This window comes from Anoplophora glabripennis, unplaced genomic scaffold (genome assembly GCF_000390285.2).
Source record: "Anoplophora glabripennis isolate ALB-LARVAE unplaced genomic scaffold, Agla_2.0 scaffold1500, whole genome shotgun sequence".
Classification (NCBI taxonomy): domain Eukaryota; kingdom Metazoa; phylum Arthropoda; class Insecta; order Coleoptera; family Cerambycidae; genus Anoplophora; species Anoplophora glabripennis.
Genome location: NW_019417581.1, coordinates 3,558 through 22,453, shown reverse-complemented (window position 1 = coordinate 22,453; position 18,896 = coordinate 3,558). Strand labels below are relative to the sequence as shown.

The window sequence follows — 18,896 nt, the reverse complement described above, 5'->3', positions numbered from 1 at the left end:
TCGAATCCGTCAATTAGGAGAGCTCTGGCGCTTGTTTAAACATTGGTCGAATTTTTGTACTATAATTTTGTATTTTTGTAATATAATGAGTTAATTTCTCATTTGCTTATATTTTAAACAGTAAATAATATTTGAATTATATTTTAATCACAAAAGAAATGATGATTAAATTAATAATTAATTAATTACTAATTTTCGACATATTTTGAAAATAACTGTTGTTTAAACAATTTTAGAATGTTTAAATAAATTTCTTTTTGATGTTTTGATAAACAGTATATAAGTTTATGCGCTTACCTTTGATATAATAAAAAAAAGTTTAAAGATAAATAATTATCGGACTGTTGAAAGACCGATAATTATTAACGATAAGCATTTGAAAATACGCTAATTGTTTTTTTAAATCGCGAGACATCGATTTAAAAAAAATCATCAAAATCGGACCTCTAGAAGCCGATTCAATTTCGAACAGACCGAAGCGGCCGCGCTCTCTGCTTTCCCCCATCACCACCACACGTACGATTTTCTTGAATTTCTCGCTAGCATAAATAACTTTACACGCGTTTTAAAGGAGGTTACTAATGAAGAAAAGTATTACAAACTTAAACCTGGTAAGTACTCGGAATACCAAAGGTATTTTTCGAAAAATTAGCCCGGATGTCCCAGTACATTTAGTGTAAATGACGGTTAATTTTGATCGGCTATAACTACGTAACTAATTGACCAATTCATGTTTTTTTTTTTAAATAAGCGTCTTGATTTGATTGAATATTCACAAAGTTATTCTAATTGTTATAAGTACAAAAATTCGACCAATGTTTAAACAAGCGCCAGAGCTCTTCTATATGTGATTAAATTTTCAAGTATCTAAGAGCCTTGGTTTTTGCTATGCAAAATTTTGAAAATTTGCAATTTTTTTTCAAAATCTCGATTGCAAAATTATTATGCAAAATCTATCGAACCGATTTTGATAAAATTTGATTCTACATAACATGAACTTTTCTTGAGCCAAGTATGAAGGTCATATACCCAACTTTTAAAGACCCCAAAAAAAAATCCCTAAAAAGTAATGTTTTTTAACCCCATTTTTGGCAATTTTTTCTATTTTTGCAATAATAATCATAATTCATTCGATTTGTAACTAGTCATATTTTGTAAAATTTAATTACAAACATTTTTTTCCTCTCCATTTTCGCCTAAATCAACTCTTGAAAAGATACATAATTAAATAGGAAGAAAAATATGACATTTTTCAAATTTTTTAAACATATTTGTGCCGCCTAAAGTTAAGCCCACGTTTTTTTTATGCGCATAGAAAAATTTTCATTTCTAGTGATATTTGAAAGCCAAAAAGTAAAAAATCTCCGTGGATATACGATTCACCCAAACCAAAACAGATACCACCTAGTCTATTACTCATATAACATGATGTTTAAAGCTAAATATACACTAATGCTAAAATTAAAAATCACCTAGTATTGTTTTTTGCACTAATTTTAAGTCCAAACAAAAAAATAGTTGAATATTTCATTGGAGTCATTTACAAAAACCAATGTTTTTCATAGAACCTATAGTTTAATATTTTCTCTAAATTATACTGATTAATAGTTGATGAGTCTCTTGCAATAACCAGAACAAGGCGAAGAGAAGCCACAAAAGAACGTTACTTAGTGCAGAGCTGGGTAATTCCTGGTGAAAAAGTAATTAGCAATTACAATTCCCTTTTTTTTCCTGTAATTGTAATTGTATTTAAGTACTTTTTTTTATTAAAGTAATTTGGAATTGTAATTGCAGCAAAATTGTTATAGGAATTGTAATTTGTAATTATATTATTTGAACTATCGAATTACAAATTACTTCTATAAGTACAAATACTTTTTCCAATTACAATTACTTTTTCTAATAATTATAATTACTTTTAAGATCATGCGTATTGCGTAATTGCGTACAGACTTGCAGACTTCTATTATTTCATTTGAGGAAAGCCTTGTGCCGCGTGAACAATAAAAAGTGATTTGGTGAATTAACCTCAGAATTAACAGAGTACATTTTATTTTATTATAATTATTATTAATTTAGAAAATATACGAAGTAAAAATATGTTGTCTATAGCATCAAGTTTTATAAAAATATATATTATGTATCTATGTGTTACTGCTCTTATTTTGAGTTGAGAAAACTTCTGGTTCGGTTACTCAGCCTTTCACTCGTACTTGTTCGATTCGTAATTTTTTTAATAATAATTATTGCTTTCCAGTCTACCCAAAACTACTGTATTCTATATTTTGCAAATGTACTAACAACCAAAAAAAAGAGCATCGGGTTGAATTAATTACCTGACCAATAATATAAAATTATAGTATGAACTGAACTAGTTTAAATTATTAGATTAGGAATAAAAATATAAAAATTCTATATCAGAAAATGAATAAGAATAATCTTTTCATTTTAGTATCAATTCTAATAAATAATAAAACGCAATATTACACAACACTTTTAATTTAAATTTTTAACTTAACTTTTTCCTTTTTCTCTGTTTGGTCACTATAATTTACTTTATCATAAAAGTAATTAGAAAAGTAATTGCTAAATCCATTTTCCATGTAACTGTAATTAAATTAATATAATTCCTTTTTTAAAGAATATACTTTGTAATTGTAATTAGTTCCTTTTTTTAAAAAAGTAATTTGTAATTGTAACTATTTTTAAATTACAAGTAATTACCCAGCTCTGACTTAGTGTTCATACAAAATAATATGGAAGGGCTCAATAAGCTTGTGCCACGTGAGACCTAACCTATAAAGCATATGCCATATGTCCCATCTGAAATGTCATTACTACTTAATACCTACTGATACAAAGTGACACAAATTTGTAGGTCGTGCGACTAATACCGCACTAATGCTCGTATCTATCAACTGTTTTAGAGATTTCTTAACGCTAGGGAAAGTATAACTTACACCAGTGGCGGCTCGTCGTATGAAACAACTGAGGCCGGGCCGGACTGTAAAATTTGGCTCTCACACAGTATATTCTAATATCTTCTATTCTACTATTAACCTAAATACAGTTAGGTAAACTAATTTCCCATTACCTTCTAGGAATTTTATACCGAATAAATTTTATTTTTGGCAGTTGATTAATGTTCAATAATCAGCAAAATGGGCGTCAGTTGCTGCACCCGCGATGGAGCTAAAGGTGACAGCATGCGAAAGTTGTTAAAACAAAAATGTGGTTTGAGTATATTCATACCATACAAAAATTCATGAGATGGCTAATCAGATTATTTTTAAATAAAAAATAATAATCGGCTGTATTGAAGAGAGGGGATTATACGTCAGTCACGTATATGAACTATATTAAATTTTTTTAAGTATAAAGTCAGTTTATACCTTATGAAATTTATGCAGCTGCATTTTTACACTTTTAAAATAATAAAGAAAATCGTCAATCGTATTTTTAACGAGGGTAAGTGTCAACAGCGTCATAAACACGCTGCGCGCTCAGTGCATCTGAGCGATGCACAGTTACTTTAGCAAATGAACTGACGAACTTTACATCCACATCCACAACCACAAACATTCAGCCGACGGTGATTTTTAATTTTGGTAACAATAAAAATACACTATATTTTAATTTCAATCAGTATTATATATTAATTTAACATAAATAATGTCACTTTATGCTGTGAATAACGATCTTTTAATAATTTTTTCAAACTTATTAAGTTCGTGACGGTGTTAAATTATGCATAGAAATATTAATTCATAAAAAAAACTAAAATACAGTTCTTTTTTAATTCTAAATATTTAAATTTTTTACTTTATTAAAAAAATTTAATATTACATTAGAAAAGTTATCATTATATTTTTTACTGGTAAAAAATAATTAATCGATTTATACGCGGGAGCGCAAATAGCTCCATCTGTCGTGCGGACTCCCAACTGTGCCATTCAAATGGCTACAGTAGGAAGCGACCTGCTATATTGCAGGCACTTTGTTGCACGACTGCCACCCACAGAGGGAGTAACACAATGTTTGAGTTGTCAGTGTTACGAGAAACAACTACTCCGAGAGCTATATGCCCCTACCGGCATTGAATTACACTCGCAACACCTAGTGCAACAGCTAGTATCGTTTGTCAGTTTAATCCACCAGGCACAGACCGGTTTCGGACTTATTAGTCCTCATCAGTGTGTCATAGGTGCGACAACCGACAACAAATGATCCAGTTGTTCTTCGTCGTATCGTCACGACAAGGAAATACATTGTACGCGGGAGCGCAAATGGCTCCATCTGTCGTGCGGACTCCCAACTGTGCCATTCAAATGGCTACAGTAGGAAGCGACCTGCTATATTGCAGGCACTTTGTTGCACGACTGCCACCCACAGAGGGAGTAACACAATGTTTGAGTTGTCAGTGTTACGAGAAACAACTACTCCGAGAGCTATATGCCCCTACCGGCATTGAATTACACTCGCAACACCTAGTGCAACAGCTAGTATCGTTTGTCAGTTTAATCCACCAGGCACAGACCGGTTTCGGACTTATTAGTCCTCATCAGTGTGTCATAGGTGCGACAACCGACAACAAATGATCCAGTTGTTCTTCGTCGTATCGTCACGACAAGGAAATACATTGTACGCGGGAGCGCAAATGGCTCCATCTGTCGTGCGGACTCTCTCTCTCAAAATAGACAGATTTAGACTAATTCACTTATATCCAAAATCGCTTCGTTTGGCCGCTAGATGGCTTCAAAGTTCGTGAAAATTTTTTGAATTTTGTTAACTCGAATACCTATGTTTCGATTTGGATTATTTTTGGAGTGTGGACTTTTGCTTTCAATCTACACATTTTCGTGTTATACAGAGTGTTTTTTAAACCTACAACTTCTACAAAACTGATGTATGGTGATAATATCTGTTCATAACTCTTTCCTCTTTAGGGCTATAATGACAACTATTTTTTATCCGATAGGTGCTACCATTTGGAAGTTTTTGGGTATCTTGAGCAGTTTCGGTACAAAAAAATATTTTTTAAATGTCTACATTATCATGCAACCCATATTATAATACTCAACAAAGTTCTAGTTGGCACTGATTTTGTAGATTGATTGTAATTTCAGTATGATCTTTAAGTCATTGTGCCTGATAATTCTTAATGAGTATTTACGATGATAAGGTATACCAACTATTAGTTTATTTTTCGATATGGATACACACATAAGATGACTTAGAGTTATTTACAATGTGCCTAATTTTAAGTTGATCTATATCGTGTATATTCGAAATGTCTGTAAATGCTTTAATGTAGAATTATGATTGTCTTAAAGCATTTACAGATATTTCGAATATACAGGACTGCAAAAAAATGAAGAATTTGTGTGTAGAATGGCATGGTCCAAAAGCAGCCAAAAATGTTAAGAGAGCACGAGTAGCAACATTCAATAAAACTTATAAAATGGATGACAAAAAGACCAATTTGTACTTAAAAATACAATTGACGGAGCAATATTTCCTCCATGTTAATCGGAACTGTTTCAACATATCATATCTGTATCATATATATCACATCTTTGGAGTCATGCTCATCAGTTAATTGCATCAACGTTATTACCCATTGACTTTGGTTGGAGGGAAGAAAATAATAAATATATAATTTTAAGTGGTTTGACGGTGTTCAAATCCCACCGACAATAACTGGCATAACGATCATCGATGAAAATACTGAAGGTACTTTTTTTACTTATATATTTTTATAAAACCTTGAAATTGAATTAAAGTAATGTCAATATAGCTATAAGATTTATACTTTTTTTTTACAGAAAATATCGAAAGCGATGAAATTGAATCATCAGATAATGCCGAAGAAAATGATGCAGATATATTTGAGGGAGAACGAAATATTATCATAGACGGCTCAGATGACAGTAGCGAGGAAAACGATGACTTTGAAACAGACACTACAGGAGAGTTAAACAAAGAAACTGATTAATTATTTTTGTACCAGTAAAGAAATTTTTTTAATAAAGTCAAAATATCTAGAATTAAAAAGATCTGTATCTTACTTTTTTATGGATTAATATTTCTAGGCATAATTTAAAATTGACACAAACTTAATAAGTGTGAAAAATTTACTAATAGATCATTATTCACAGCATAAAGTGTGAATATACTCAAGCCACATTTATTTTTAACAACTTTCGCATGTTGTCACCTTTAGTTCCACCGCTACTAGAGCAGCTGACGTTTAGAGCTCTTAAATAGTAGGGGAAAACTATTATTGTTATGATTTTCAATCGGTATGAAACGACTTATTCAAATGTACCGCTACCCCCACTAGTCCCCACCACAGTGAGGCAGACATTTTTGTAGGAGCATCACACTTGCCTACAATATGCTACAGTTCCCCCTCCATGCGAGGCAGTTAGAATAACGTGATTTAGGAGGGAACTGAGGACAGATCAAAGCTGCTTGTACTGTCTTGTAGCTTCAGTTCGCGGTTAATGTACGCGTTGCATAGTACGCGGGTAGTGTCTGATGTCAGTGTGAGGGATAGTACAAAGGTACAAAAGTTTTAAGAATAAGGACAAGGCAGGTATTAATTTAAAGTAAATAAAAACAACTTCCTTAAAACAAAACAAAGTAAGACTAAATTTAACGTAATTTAATAGATACTTATTATATTATCAAATACCTACATAGACAGCTAATAATGAAACTATCTCACAATATTGTTTTATCTTTTGAAAAACCTTTTTACTAGTGCTCTAGACAAATTAAAATCACTAGTCAAAGAATTTCTGAATTAAGAAACGAAGAAAAATTTAAAAATATTTTTAATTATGCGAAAAATATTACTACTGGACTACCAAGTAAATGGGGCAAAAGTTGCGACATATTCTTGAAAAATATTTCCCCTTAATTAAGTACCTACTTGTTTTGGGAATTTACATGATTTAAATTTTTTTGCTTTAATAGATTCCTCAAAATTTCCCGAATATGCAAACAAATTTCCTCAAAAATTGTTTGAATGTTTATTACAAATGTATCCAACATTTTTTAAATAGGTTGAAAAAAGAACTTAATATTTTGTAGAGATGAACAATTTCGTAATTTAGAAGTTCAAAAAACGATGGAAATATTATATGTACAAGGAATTTAAAATTGTATTTTCGGAAACATACAAATTGTTTTACCCAGTTTTAGCAATTCCTGCAACAAGTGTCTCGGTAGAAAGAAACTTTTTGTGTCTTAAGCACATTAAGATGAATACGATGATACAAGAGCGCTTAAACAACTTATCAGTGATGACGATAGAAAAAGAACTATTGCAAAGTCTTAGTACTGATTCTCAATTTTATGAAGACATTATAAGTAAATTTGCAAATTTAACAGACGGACGAATAAACCTGTTTTATAAAAACATCCACTATGTTTTTAAAATACTTTGTTAAAAGTGGAGGCAAACGAAAAACTGTAGGCGTTGTTTTATATGTAAATTAGTGATGGGAATCATATTCGAATAATTCGAATATTCGAATTAGTACTATCTATAAATTCGAATAAGTGTAAATGTAACTATTCGAATATTCGAATTATTCAAATAATTTAACTATTCGTATAGGTATTCGAATTATTAAAATAATTTAACTATTCGAATAATTTAACCATTCGAATAGATAAATAGTTGAATATGACGTCACACATACTGCGTTTGCGCTTTCACTTGTCTTAACGTGAACTGCTGCCCCGGTGGCTCGCGCTTCACTTTCATAAAGTATATTGTCGGGACAGGATTGTACAATATTACTGTTTCCCCTATTGTATGTACACATAAATAAACATTACTCAAAGTTATAATTTTCTATTTCATCCTACAGGGTGATCCCAAATTATGTGCAAAATATTTGAGGGTACATTATTTAAATATTTTAATAGGGGTCCTTCATATAATTTTTTTTTTATTTATTTAAGCGCCCCTGGAGGAGTTACGATCCTTTAAAAAGGGGTGAAAAATATGTTTTATTTATTTTTTTCCAAATGAAATTTGGCATGATATTTAGACTGATGAGACTTCTTCTAGAGGAGTATTTTGTATTGTCTTCGTCTTGTTATAAGACGTTGAAATTAACTCCACATTTTTTATTGGATTTTGTTAATGCTTGTTGAATTTTGAAACTTTTTTTAGAAATGGTACAAGTTTTGATTAAAAAAATTAAGTTTGGGACCCCATACGCCCACACAGTCTCTTTTCAAATATCTGATTTAGCACATCAATATCTAGTAGCTTTTCATATTTCAACGTCTTACAAAAAGATGAGGACAATAAAAAATACTCATTTAGAAGAGCCTCAGCAGTCTAAATAACGTGCCAAATTTCAGTTGTTAATTTCAAACAGTTTGGAAAAAATTGGATAAAATTTTATATTTTAAGGAGGTGTAACGTAACTACTCCAGAGGTGCTTAAATAAAAAAAATTATATTAACGATCCCTTTTAAAATTGCTTTGAAATAATTAAACCTTAAATTTTTTGGTTCAGCCTGTATATCTAGCCATTCATTTTTTGAAAATACTTACTAATTTCAGCTCTCTTAAAAAACATTTAAACTTTCTACATTTTATAATAGTGTAATATTTGAATTATCTTTATTATTCGAATAATTCGAATATTTGACTACATATGTACAACCTAATTTCGAGCATTATTTGTATTATTCAAATAATGCAAATATTCTAATATTCGAATAATTCAAATAATTTGTATATTCGGATAATTCGAATAATTCAAATAATTTGAATATTCGAATATTCGAATAATTTGAATATTCGAATAATTCGAATATTCGATTTATTCGAATATATTCGAATAATTCAAATATTCGAATAAATATTGAACTAACTATTCGAATACGAAATTTAAAAAATGTCCCAGCCCTAATGTAAATAGATAAGTTAGCTGGTTACCTTATGAAAAATTGTTTTTATATTTTTTTCATATTTTTTAATATTCATAAACTAAGTAGGAATAATTTTGTTAATTATTAGGTAAATATATCACTGTTTTTTTTTCTGTTAGGTACTTAATTTTATTGGAAATACAATTTTTAAAGTTCTAATATTATTATTAATAAGATCTCCATAATAAAAAATGAATGACGTGGAAATTTATTCCTTAAAATCTAAATGAAAATCCGGCTCGTGAACATAAGGTTTCCTACAATATTGTAAATGCAACTAAAAATTTCCAATGCATAATTTGACATATGTGTTGGACATTAAATATTTAAAAATTTTTGCCTGTGGCACTTTTTTTCTTTCTTGCCCACCTAGTAAAAAAGCCACGGGTCTCACCTATTCACAATGCCAGGAGCAGCCACTGACTTACACAAGGTAACCCTTTTGATTTCCATTGAAGCTATATTCTGCTTGACTGCCTAACTCTAGGGCGTCAAAATATCGAAATTTATATGAATCAGTGCATCTACAAGAAAATATATCTAAAATTTGCAATGTTGCAAGTGTCTTTCATTTCAAAGTAGCTGTCAACTTCGTTATTTTAAATGGTACACCCTACATATTATAGCATTATCGACAAGATAAATTAAAAATAGGTCAAAAATGTTAAAGCTTCTCTGTACCTAAATCTAACCGTTTTCGAGATAATCGTTATTTTACAAAAAATTTGAGAGATGCAAGCGTTTTGAAAATTCTTTATATCTTTCTTCGTTCTGGGAGCTTTCACTTGCTTTTTGAAATACACTAAGAACATAAGATGCACTACCTTCCGCTATCAAAATTACCTGAAGAAAATTATACTAAGTGGCTCATTTTTCATGTTACATTTTGAAAACTTAAAACCGACAAAACTTCAAATTCAAATGTAAAGTAATCCTCTCAATTTCATTCCAAATATCATAAAATTATAATAATGCATTTATTCGTTATTTGAAATTATCTTATTTATTGTCTTTGCTATTCTTTTACAACATTAAAAATTAGAGAAGAATTCTAAGAAAACCAACCGAAATCATTAATTGTTCTGTTTCAGTTGCAAAATAATAAATCATAGAAATACAGCTAATAATTTTGATTCAAGGTGAATGTTCGTTCCATGGATATAAAAAATTTTTTAAATATCAGAAAGTACTTGATACTTGTAGAATACTGAATGACAATACTAATATTTGCCTTTCAAGGCACATTTGATGATATGTATTTTAACGTAATAATCTTGAAAATGTAAGTAAACAGCAAATATCTGAGAAAATTGAAACTGTAACCCCTACAATATCTATATACCTGAAAAGAAAATTTGATTTTCTATAATATGATGCAGAAAAATACAGGGTGTTCCATTTGAATTTAAAAAGTTTTGTCGGTTTTAAGTTTTCAAAATGTAACGTGAAAAATGAGAATCTTAGTATAATTTTCTTCAGATAATTTTAATAGCGGAAGGTAGTGCATCTTATGCTCTTTGTGTATTACGAAAAGCAAGTGAAAGCTCTCAGAACAAAGAAAGATATAAGGAATTTTCGAAACCCTTGCATTTGTCAAAATTTTTATAAAATGTCGATTATCTAGAAAATGGTTAGATTTAGGTACAGGGAAGCTTTAACAATTATGACTTATTTTTTATTTATATTGTCGATAATGCAATAATATATAGGGGGTTTCATTTAAAATAACGATGTTAACAGCTACTTCTGGTATAACCGGAAGTGCTATGTTGATGACATTATTTTCATTGAAGAGAATATATCTGATAACCCCCGTAAACAAAATTTCAGAATCATATTGTCTTTGGTTCCTCTGAAATGTTTTATAGGCCTCTTACCGTGAAGAACCCTGTATGTCCGATAAAAATGAGCTGCTAAAATTGCCAAATTTTTGTCCAGATGTCATGAATTTTATTGTTTTCTAAGGCATTATTAAGAATTTTGTTATAATGACAAAATTACATCTATTTTACTTATTTCAACCTCAAAATGATTTTTACAAATCTAGTAAAAATATTTTTAGCTGCTAATGCTAATTTTTGGTTTTCAGTAATTAGAAAAAATAAATAAAAAGTTAAAATTTATTTTAACAGGATAATTTTATACTAGATACCCAGTAAATCTAAATGATTTATTACTTACTTGTGTCATTTGATATGATATACTTAAATAAAAAAATAACATAAGGAAATAACCACATTTAAAAATTAGTTGCCCTGAATAATTTTTTAATTTTGTTTCCAAAAATGAAACCTCGCATACTTTGATGAATTTTAAGGGGTCTTTCGTATAAAGTTTTTATCTAGGACTCTTCATTAAAAAGATACAGGGTGTTAAATTTAAAATGTTTTTAATTTTTTTAAATAATTTAAAAACTAGTAAGTGAAATAATTTAAAATTGGTCACATGTATGCATGTAAACATTGTCCAAAATCAGAGGCCTTTTTTAAAATTTTGATACTTCAGTGGCGGAGGTACAGAGTATCGGTGGCATATTTTTCTAAATAAAATAGTACGCCACTATTTTACATTAACAATTATGATATTTTCCGATACGTCTTTCAATTTTCTACAGATTGTCTTATGTTTTTCGAAAAATGCCTGATTTTCGAGTAAAACTTAAAAAACAAACTGAAAACACTTGTACTTAAATGACATGACAAACACTAATCATTCGGTTATTTATTTGAATAAAGATTAATAACATTAGTCTATTTTAATGATTATATTTGAGTAAATGCTTAAACATACCTCCATTTCTATGAACACATGCGCGACATCTTTTTAGTAACGAAAATGTAATTTGTTCCAAATTTTGCTTGAATCTGATGAAAAGCATTCCATTCTTTCTTCTAAATGCTCAGAATGTCAAAGTTGCTATCGCAACCTACTATGAAATTTTAAACCGAATTTTATTCGAATATCGAAGTGTGTTTTCAGTTTGTTTTTGAAGTTTTACTCGAAAATCAAGTGTTTTTCTAAAAACATAAGAGAGTAGTAGGAAATGGAAAAATGAATCTGGAAATATCATGATTGTTACCATAAAGCAGTGGCATACTATTTTATTTAGAAAAATATTCCACCGATACCTTGTATCTCCGCCACTGGAGCATCTAAATTTTAGGAAGATTTTGTGACAATATTTACATAAATACATGTACCCCATTTCAAGTTATTTCACTTGCTAGTTTCAAAATTATTTAAAGAAATTAAAAATATTTTTTTAAGTTTAACAACCTGTATCTTTTTAACGAAGCGTCCTAAGTAAAAATTTTATACAAAAGACTCCCCTTAAAATTCACCAAGGAATACGAGGTTCCATTTTTGGTCACTGTTTATGAATCACCCTGTATTATATAAAAAATACAATTATTAATGTAAAGGTCAAATCTGAAATTTTTAGCCGTAAACAGGTTTTTGATGTGAATTTTTTTGAAAAATTAACAATAAAGCCACTTCACACTTCAACTATTTCACATTATTTTTGAACATCCTGTAGGTACAAAAAAAATCTAAAGTTTTCTAGGTAATACGACAAGCAAACATTTTAAATTAATTTATGAAAATTTTAAATGACAAAAAATTAAAGTTTTTCCTCTTCTGGCAATAATCCTACAGATATTATACATATATAGAAATATTTAACATACCGACATTTTTTGCAGCAACCATTTTATTTTCTACATATTTCTGACTTGCCGGGTCCTCTCCAACTAAAATTGCTATTAGACATGGAGCTCTATGTCCTCTTTTTACCCATTCTTCAATATCAATAGATAATGTTTTCTGGATATCCTGAGATATTTTCTTTCCATCGATTATTTTACAGTTTGATCTAAAATTTGCAGATAAAATTATGTATAACAATAATAATGCAGTTGCTTGGTAAATACATAAAAATAATGTATTTTCGAATAAATTGATCTAATTGACATTTTGGGTTGACTGAGATCTCCACTGTCTACAGTTTTAAGTAGTAGATACATAGAGTGTATTGCACGACTGTGTCCAAAGGAGGAACTCATTTTTTATGTTTTACAAAATTTCCAAGATGTTCTTAAACTCTTAAGAAATATACTATTTTTTTTATTATACATACAAAAAAATTTAATAATCAAGCACCTCAATTTTTTGACAATTTGTTTAATTATCATTAAGAGATGTTGTTAAGGTATACGTCTAAGATCTGACTGCGAGATTACTACGTTCATCTGGTTTTTAATCGAAATGCTATTTTTATAGATAATTATGAATAGAGGAATATGTTTCTGCCCAGTTGCCATATCAATATGGCCACAAGTATTTTTAATTAAAATTAAATTAATTTTTTCCATAGAATTTCGCAGAGATGAGTAAAGAACTTAAAAAGTTTGGGTTGCCATTGCTCACTTAACCGCTACCTCTTCACAACGAGGTGCAGACAGGTATTACTCTGTTAAATTTATACGTTTAAAACGTTATTATATATCAAATTAAAGCTAATTTTTTTCTGTACACAATGGAATATGGTTGCCTATATAAAAGTGGCCGCAAATAGGGGTTGTTAACTGTTAAAAATAGATAAGTGAAAGAGAAAAGTATAGCACCACACCGTTCATCAGACAAGGACGCAGTGTGTCAGCTGTACGTCGTTCTTATAAAATGAATAAAAGTCCAAGAGATCAATACTTAAAGTTGGCTTTTAAAAAATTTGCAGTTTGCAAACGGATTTAAGCCTAAAGTTGGCTTTTCAAAAATTTGCAAATTGCAAATGGATGCAAAAAATCCTTACTTTATTAGATTGAAATAAAAAAATGCATTTTTTTAGTAATAACAGCTACTTTATTTCAAAATCAAGACAGTATATTCCTTAACTCTACATATTCTTTTACTCTATTTTGAATGTATTAGGATAATTTAAACAAATCCAAAAAATTATTTTTAATAACTCTTATGAAATGAAGTTAAACAATGTTCTTCAATACCAGAAATCGATGTGTGCTAAAGATATCCACCTCACAGACAAAAATAGAATGATTTTTTTAAGAAATCTACATAAAAAATTTCAGTGTTTAAAAGCTAAACATAAGAAAGAAAATCTTATGAAAGAAATAAAATGAAAATGAGAAAATGCTAAAATGAATGTGTAAAAAGACTAGTCAGAATCTATGTCAACATCATACTCTTCAAATTTGAATTTACAAGTTTTCACAAATTGTTGCATAAAAATTGTTTACAAGATTTCTGTACTTTAATAATACTTGTTTTTAGTATTACACATCTTTTTCTTTTTGCAATCGACTACACAAGAATTAGCTGTAAATTTGCCATAAGATGGTGATAATTTTTTTACCACTTATTTTTTTATTAGGGGTGATTCGCTATATGAAGTTAACGAACACTACCTAAAAACTAACTTTTTGCAATTTTCACGGTACTAGGATTTTACTACTAGATTCTAGAATGAAAATTAGCTGGGGTACTTCATATTACACAGATCTGTGAGTAAACACTTCAATTTCCAGTGTTAATGTTAAAAAATTAAACTTAGTTTTTCATATCTCGAAATAATATAAAAAAGTTACTATTTTTGAACCCTCAAACATTTTACTGTAAAAAATGTTTTCATTTCATATCCGTAAAATGCAAAATTTTAAACTTAAAAAAACTCTAATAATAAGAAACATATTGCTGTTACAGCATGCCAAAAGTGTAATATGGTGATATCTTCCTTACCATTAGAGATAGACCTATAAAATATCATATAATATGCAGGGTGTTCCATTTAAATTTTTTTTTAAAGTTTTGTTCATCATGATCTTTAAAGACATTCTGTACAAAAATTTTATATAATTATACACTTCTAGCTGATAGTTACAACTTTTTTAGTAGCATTTACTTCTAAACGTAAAAAAACAGAAACTTAAGATGGGATGTCTAGGACAGCACAAAATAAGTTTTTCCTGAAAATGGTGTATCCAGTTCTTCGTGAGTTGTTTTATCATCTAAATGGATCTAGTGCTATAAAAACTTAAATCATTTAATTTAACTTTTACGAAATATTTCAACTCTAGAGCCATCAGTTCCCCATAATTCTTCTAAATTTTTCCTATTACTGGTCAGGCCAATAAACGCTCTGAATTCAATAATGTCTGCAAATTTTTGAACTTTCTACATGCGTATTGAAGCCAAACAGCTTCAATATGTGCTGACTGGTGTGTAACAATTTTCTCCAACATTTCATTACTTATCAAACATTCCTAGTATTCGAGAACAGAGTCTTGCAGGTCTAATGACAGGTAGTATGGCCGTGTTCTTTTACTCATCATTTGGATGTGATGCGATTCCATAGAACCAATAAGAGATTAGAATTTTTTAAACAGGCCAATAGTAATACATCGATGAAATTCATCGCATTAAAACGAGGATTAAAAGAACATGGCCTATATATATTTTGTGGAATGCTTTTTATATGGTCCGAATATTTCATCTTTGCCGTCGTAAAAATCATTGTCATTATCAGTACCATCAATTACTGAAAATGCCTCTTAACAATTTCATACTGTTGATCTCATTTTTCAATGGAACCATCACCGTCTATTATATCACTTTCTTTTGTACTTCAAATTTATTATTATCATCATTACACGTGAAGACCATGTTTCTTTAATTCTGTCTTTGGAGTCATATGGTTGAAACTTTTGTCAAAAGTTATCCATTTTTAAATGTATGTACGGCAGAAAAATATAACTTGATTGGAGGTAATGAATCTCATGATCTCATAGATATGGAAAAAGTAATTGCTATATTAAGTATAAAAAAAAAACAAATTAATTTTTAAAATAACTGAAACAATTTTCGTAAAATAATTTTCAATAGTTTCTGGAAAATATTGGGGTTTAGAAGCAATGAATCTGTAAGCTTTAATGTGTCGTTCTAAGAACAGTACTCAATATGACGAACCACTTACAATTGTCGAGTCGGGACATTATAATTAGAGAATACTTTGACACGTAACACCAGATATGTATATAGTGCATAAACATTCAATAAAATTTGCATTCGCAATCAGGTAATAGTTCAAGTGCACCCGACGAAGAGCTAATTGACATGAAAATACTGATTAATTGAAATGTTTAAAATAATTTTCTAATTTACCTTACTACAAATGATAAAAAAAGTTAATTTGCAAGTCATCTAAAATAAATTACCTTAAACTCTTATAAATCGAGGTAGATATTCTCCTGAAAATAATCCTGTTTATAACGGGAATATTCATTTTGTTTCCTCGGTGTACATATGTGTTATTTTGATAGAGGTTATATTTTTTGTATAAAATACTACGCATTGATATATCAAAATTATTAAAGAAATGATTATAAAAGAAATTTTCAAGATGTATTTTTATTGCACATACTGTACATGTGCATGAAAAAGTACCTAAATTAAAACAATTTAATAATAAAAATAATCAGTGACTCACGGTGTAGTTTCCGAATTCATTTCTATTATTTTAATTGAAAAGGAGTAAACAATTAACAAAATAATAAATGTGGATTAGACTATATTATATTATGAAATACACAATACACGTCGTCTCATCCCCTCTTCAGTCTTATAATTACAGATTATGGTATGGATATTGGTTTATTGGATATGGATTATGAGTGTAGACAAGAAGTGAAGACCCTTATCAACATAGATAATAGAATAGATTTATTAGTCTTATTACTGAAAAGAGACAAATTCTGATCTCTTATGATGATCCAAATCAAAGTTTTAGGAGCCGCCGTTATAGCGCTGATGTACTGGAGGTTAGTAAAGTAGCTGCATTTAAAACGTCGCGCGCGTGACAATTTTTAGAGATGTTGGTGGCCTAAATGATTTAGGACCGAGCAGGATAATCCTTCTTTGTCCTGTTTCATCGCTGTATAGACATCCTCGTGATGATGTCTGTCATCGACCTCGTCCAAAAGCGTGGCCGATGAGGGCGCTTTTTCTCTTCTGCCGGTTTGTCTAACTCCCCGAGAGGTTGTCGCGGGCGCGTGTAACAGTGCCATTCGCGCCCTTGGAGTGTTTTTTTGGGAGTAGCGTTTTAGCTAAGGATGCACGTGGCCATCGAGCCAAAATGACTTGTTGGACTGGTGCGGGAAAGTGTATGTTAAGGTAGGTAGCGAAGTTGTTCCGCGGGGACAGGTTTTTGTTTTTTGCCTCCTCATACATTCTTGGTCCTGTCTGTTCCTGTTAGATTGTGTATTTGGGTTATTATTCGGGGTAGAAGACTTGGTGTCTAAATCGTTATAGTGTTTGTCTGCCGCGTTGGTATATAGTCATGCAACAGCTTGTCTGAGGAGGGGATTGTCATGTCTCACGGCCGCGTCAAAGCGCTTTTCGGCGTTTATTCTTGTTGTCTGAGTGACGTTCATGTAGCGTAGAATGTCTGCGTTTCTTACGCACCAGGGCGAGGCCGTGCGTAGGGCTATGTTCGTCCAAACACAGAATATCCTAACATTCCTAACTACACAGAAGCGACATAAACGGCGGCTCCTTTGATGTTGGCGTGGTGAAAATATTCGACCTTGAACGGTGGTGAACAACATGTTACACTGAGAGAAAGGTTATCAGAGATACACTGAAAAAACAGTTTATAAAATTTACTTTGAGATATTAAGCCTTTACATTTTTATATGATTGAATAATATAATCCATAATTCCAGTACAATTTTCAATAGCTTGTGGTATAAAACAATCAGTTGGACATAAATAATTATATTACATTGGTTGTCGATGTAAGGCATGATTTTATGCTTAATTAAAAAAAAGCTAATTTGATTTACACGATACGCGTCTGTTACTACTATAATTAAAAATTTCGTGTAGATGGGATATAGTTATAAATAAATCCAAATACCACAAAAAAAATATATATTTATTTTTTAATATTAAATACACAATATTATTTACTATTCATAAGTAATGGCCCATATAGAAATACTAAGATTCTTTACTTCAAAATAATACGATTGGAGCCAACATTTCTTAATAAAATGTTGATAATAAAAAAGATACAGGGTGTCGAAGTTAAAAATTAAATTTTGGTAATGATTATGTTATTGAATATAAGAATGTAAAAATTTTTGGCGTAAATGTTTTTGGTACGAGAGATCATCTGTTATTTATTTCGATGTATTTTCTAGAGGGCACCACATAAGCCATGTGTGTGACGTAAATGTGAGCGTAACTTTTTTTACGGGTAACGTAAAGCTTTTAAGTAACGAGCTTTTATTATTAAAAAATCTTAAAAGTAAAGAATCCAGAATTTCTCTATGGGCTATTACTTATGGACCACCCTGTATTTGTAACATTTTATACAAAGATAACAAATAAAGTTTTCCGAAATCCACCTTTGAACAAATATTTTTGTTCAAAATGTAGCTCGCAAAGTCGATAATTATGTGTCTCTGGATTTTTCTCGAGAAGATCCTCTCTATTGCACGCTCTCAACCATGCTGAAACTCTAAAAGAAAATTGTTTAGTTTATTTCATTCAATACTATTTAGGTTCAATGTTCACAAATTTAGATTTTTATTAATTATCAAAACATATACTTAATAATTCTAGTATACATTCAATATATTTCAAATTTTGTAATACATAGCTAATTATTATATTACCTGCTTTAGTCTTCGGGAATGGAAAGAAGCTTAGTCCTCTACCAGTTTTGGATGGGCACCCTCGACAAATACAATGATAATCCCCTCGACGATACATCACAAATATTATGTCTATTTAAATAGTTACTAAAACTAATCATTCACACTAAGTCTAGAATAAATACATACTAATAATAAATACACAAAAATGAGGTTGGATTGAATATTGAATTAACAATTGCCTAAATAAGAGCCCTTTTCTTT

At 30.0% G+C, this 18,896-nt stretch overlaps 1 protein-coding gene across 2 annotated transcripts in view; it reads right to left on the bottom strand.

The window, feature by feature from the left end:
* LOC108915820 (bifunctional methylenetetrahydrofolate dehydrogenase/cyclohydrolase, mitochondrial) overlaps positions 1 to 16,577 on the bottom strand; it is a 39,104-nt gene extending 22,527 nt beyond the window's left edge. Inside the window, exons 1-2 of one of the 2 annotated variants that reach the window (XM_018721960.2) lie at positions 16,463 to 16,577; positions 12,651 to 12,835 (exon numbers count right to left, since the gene is read on the bottom strand). In XM_018721960.2, coding sequence (XP_018577476.1) covers positions 12,651 to 12,835; positions 16,463 to 16,482 — 205 coding nt within the window. In that variant the 5' untranslated portion in view covers positions 16,483 to 16,577. Of the gene's footprint in view, positions 1 to 12,650; positions 12,836 to 16,190; positions 16,434 to 16,462 lie in introns of those variants that run through there. The other variant, XM_018721959.1, reaches the window with a different exon arrangement.
* Positions 16,578 to 18,896: the final 2,319 nt, after the last annotated feature.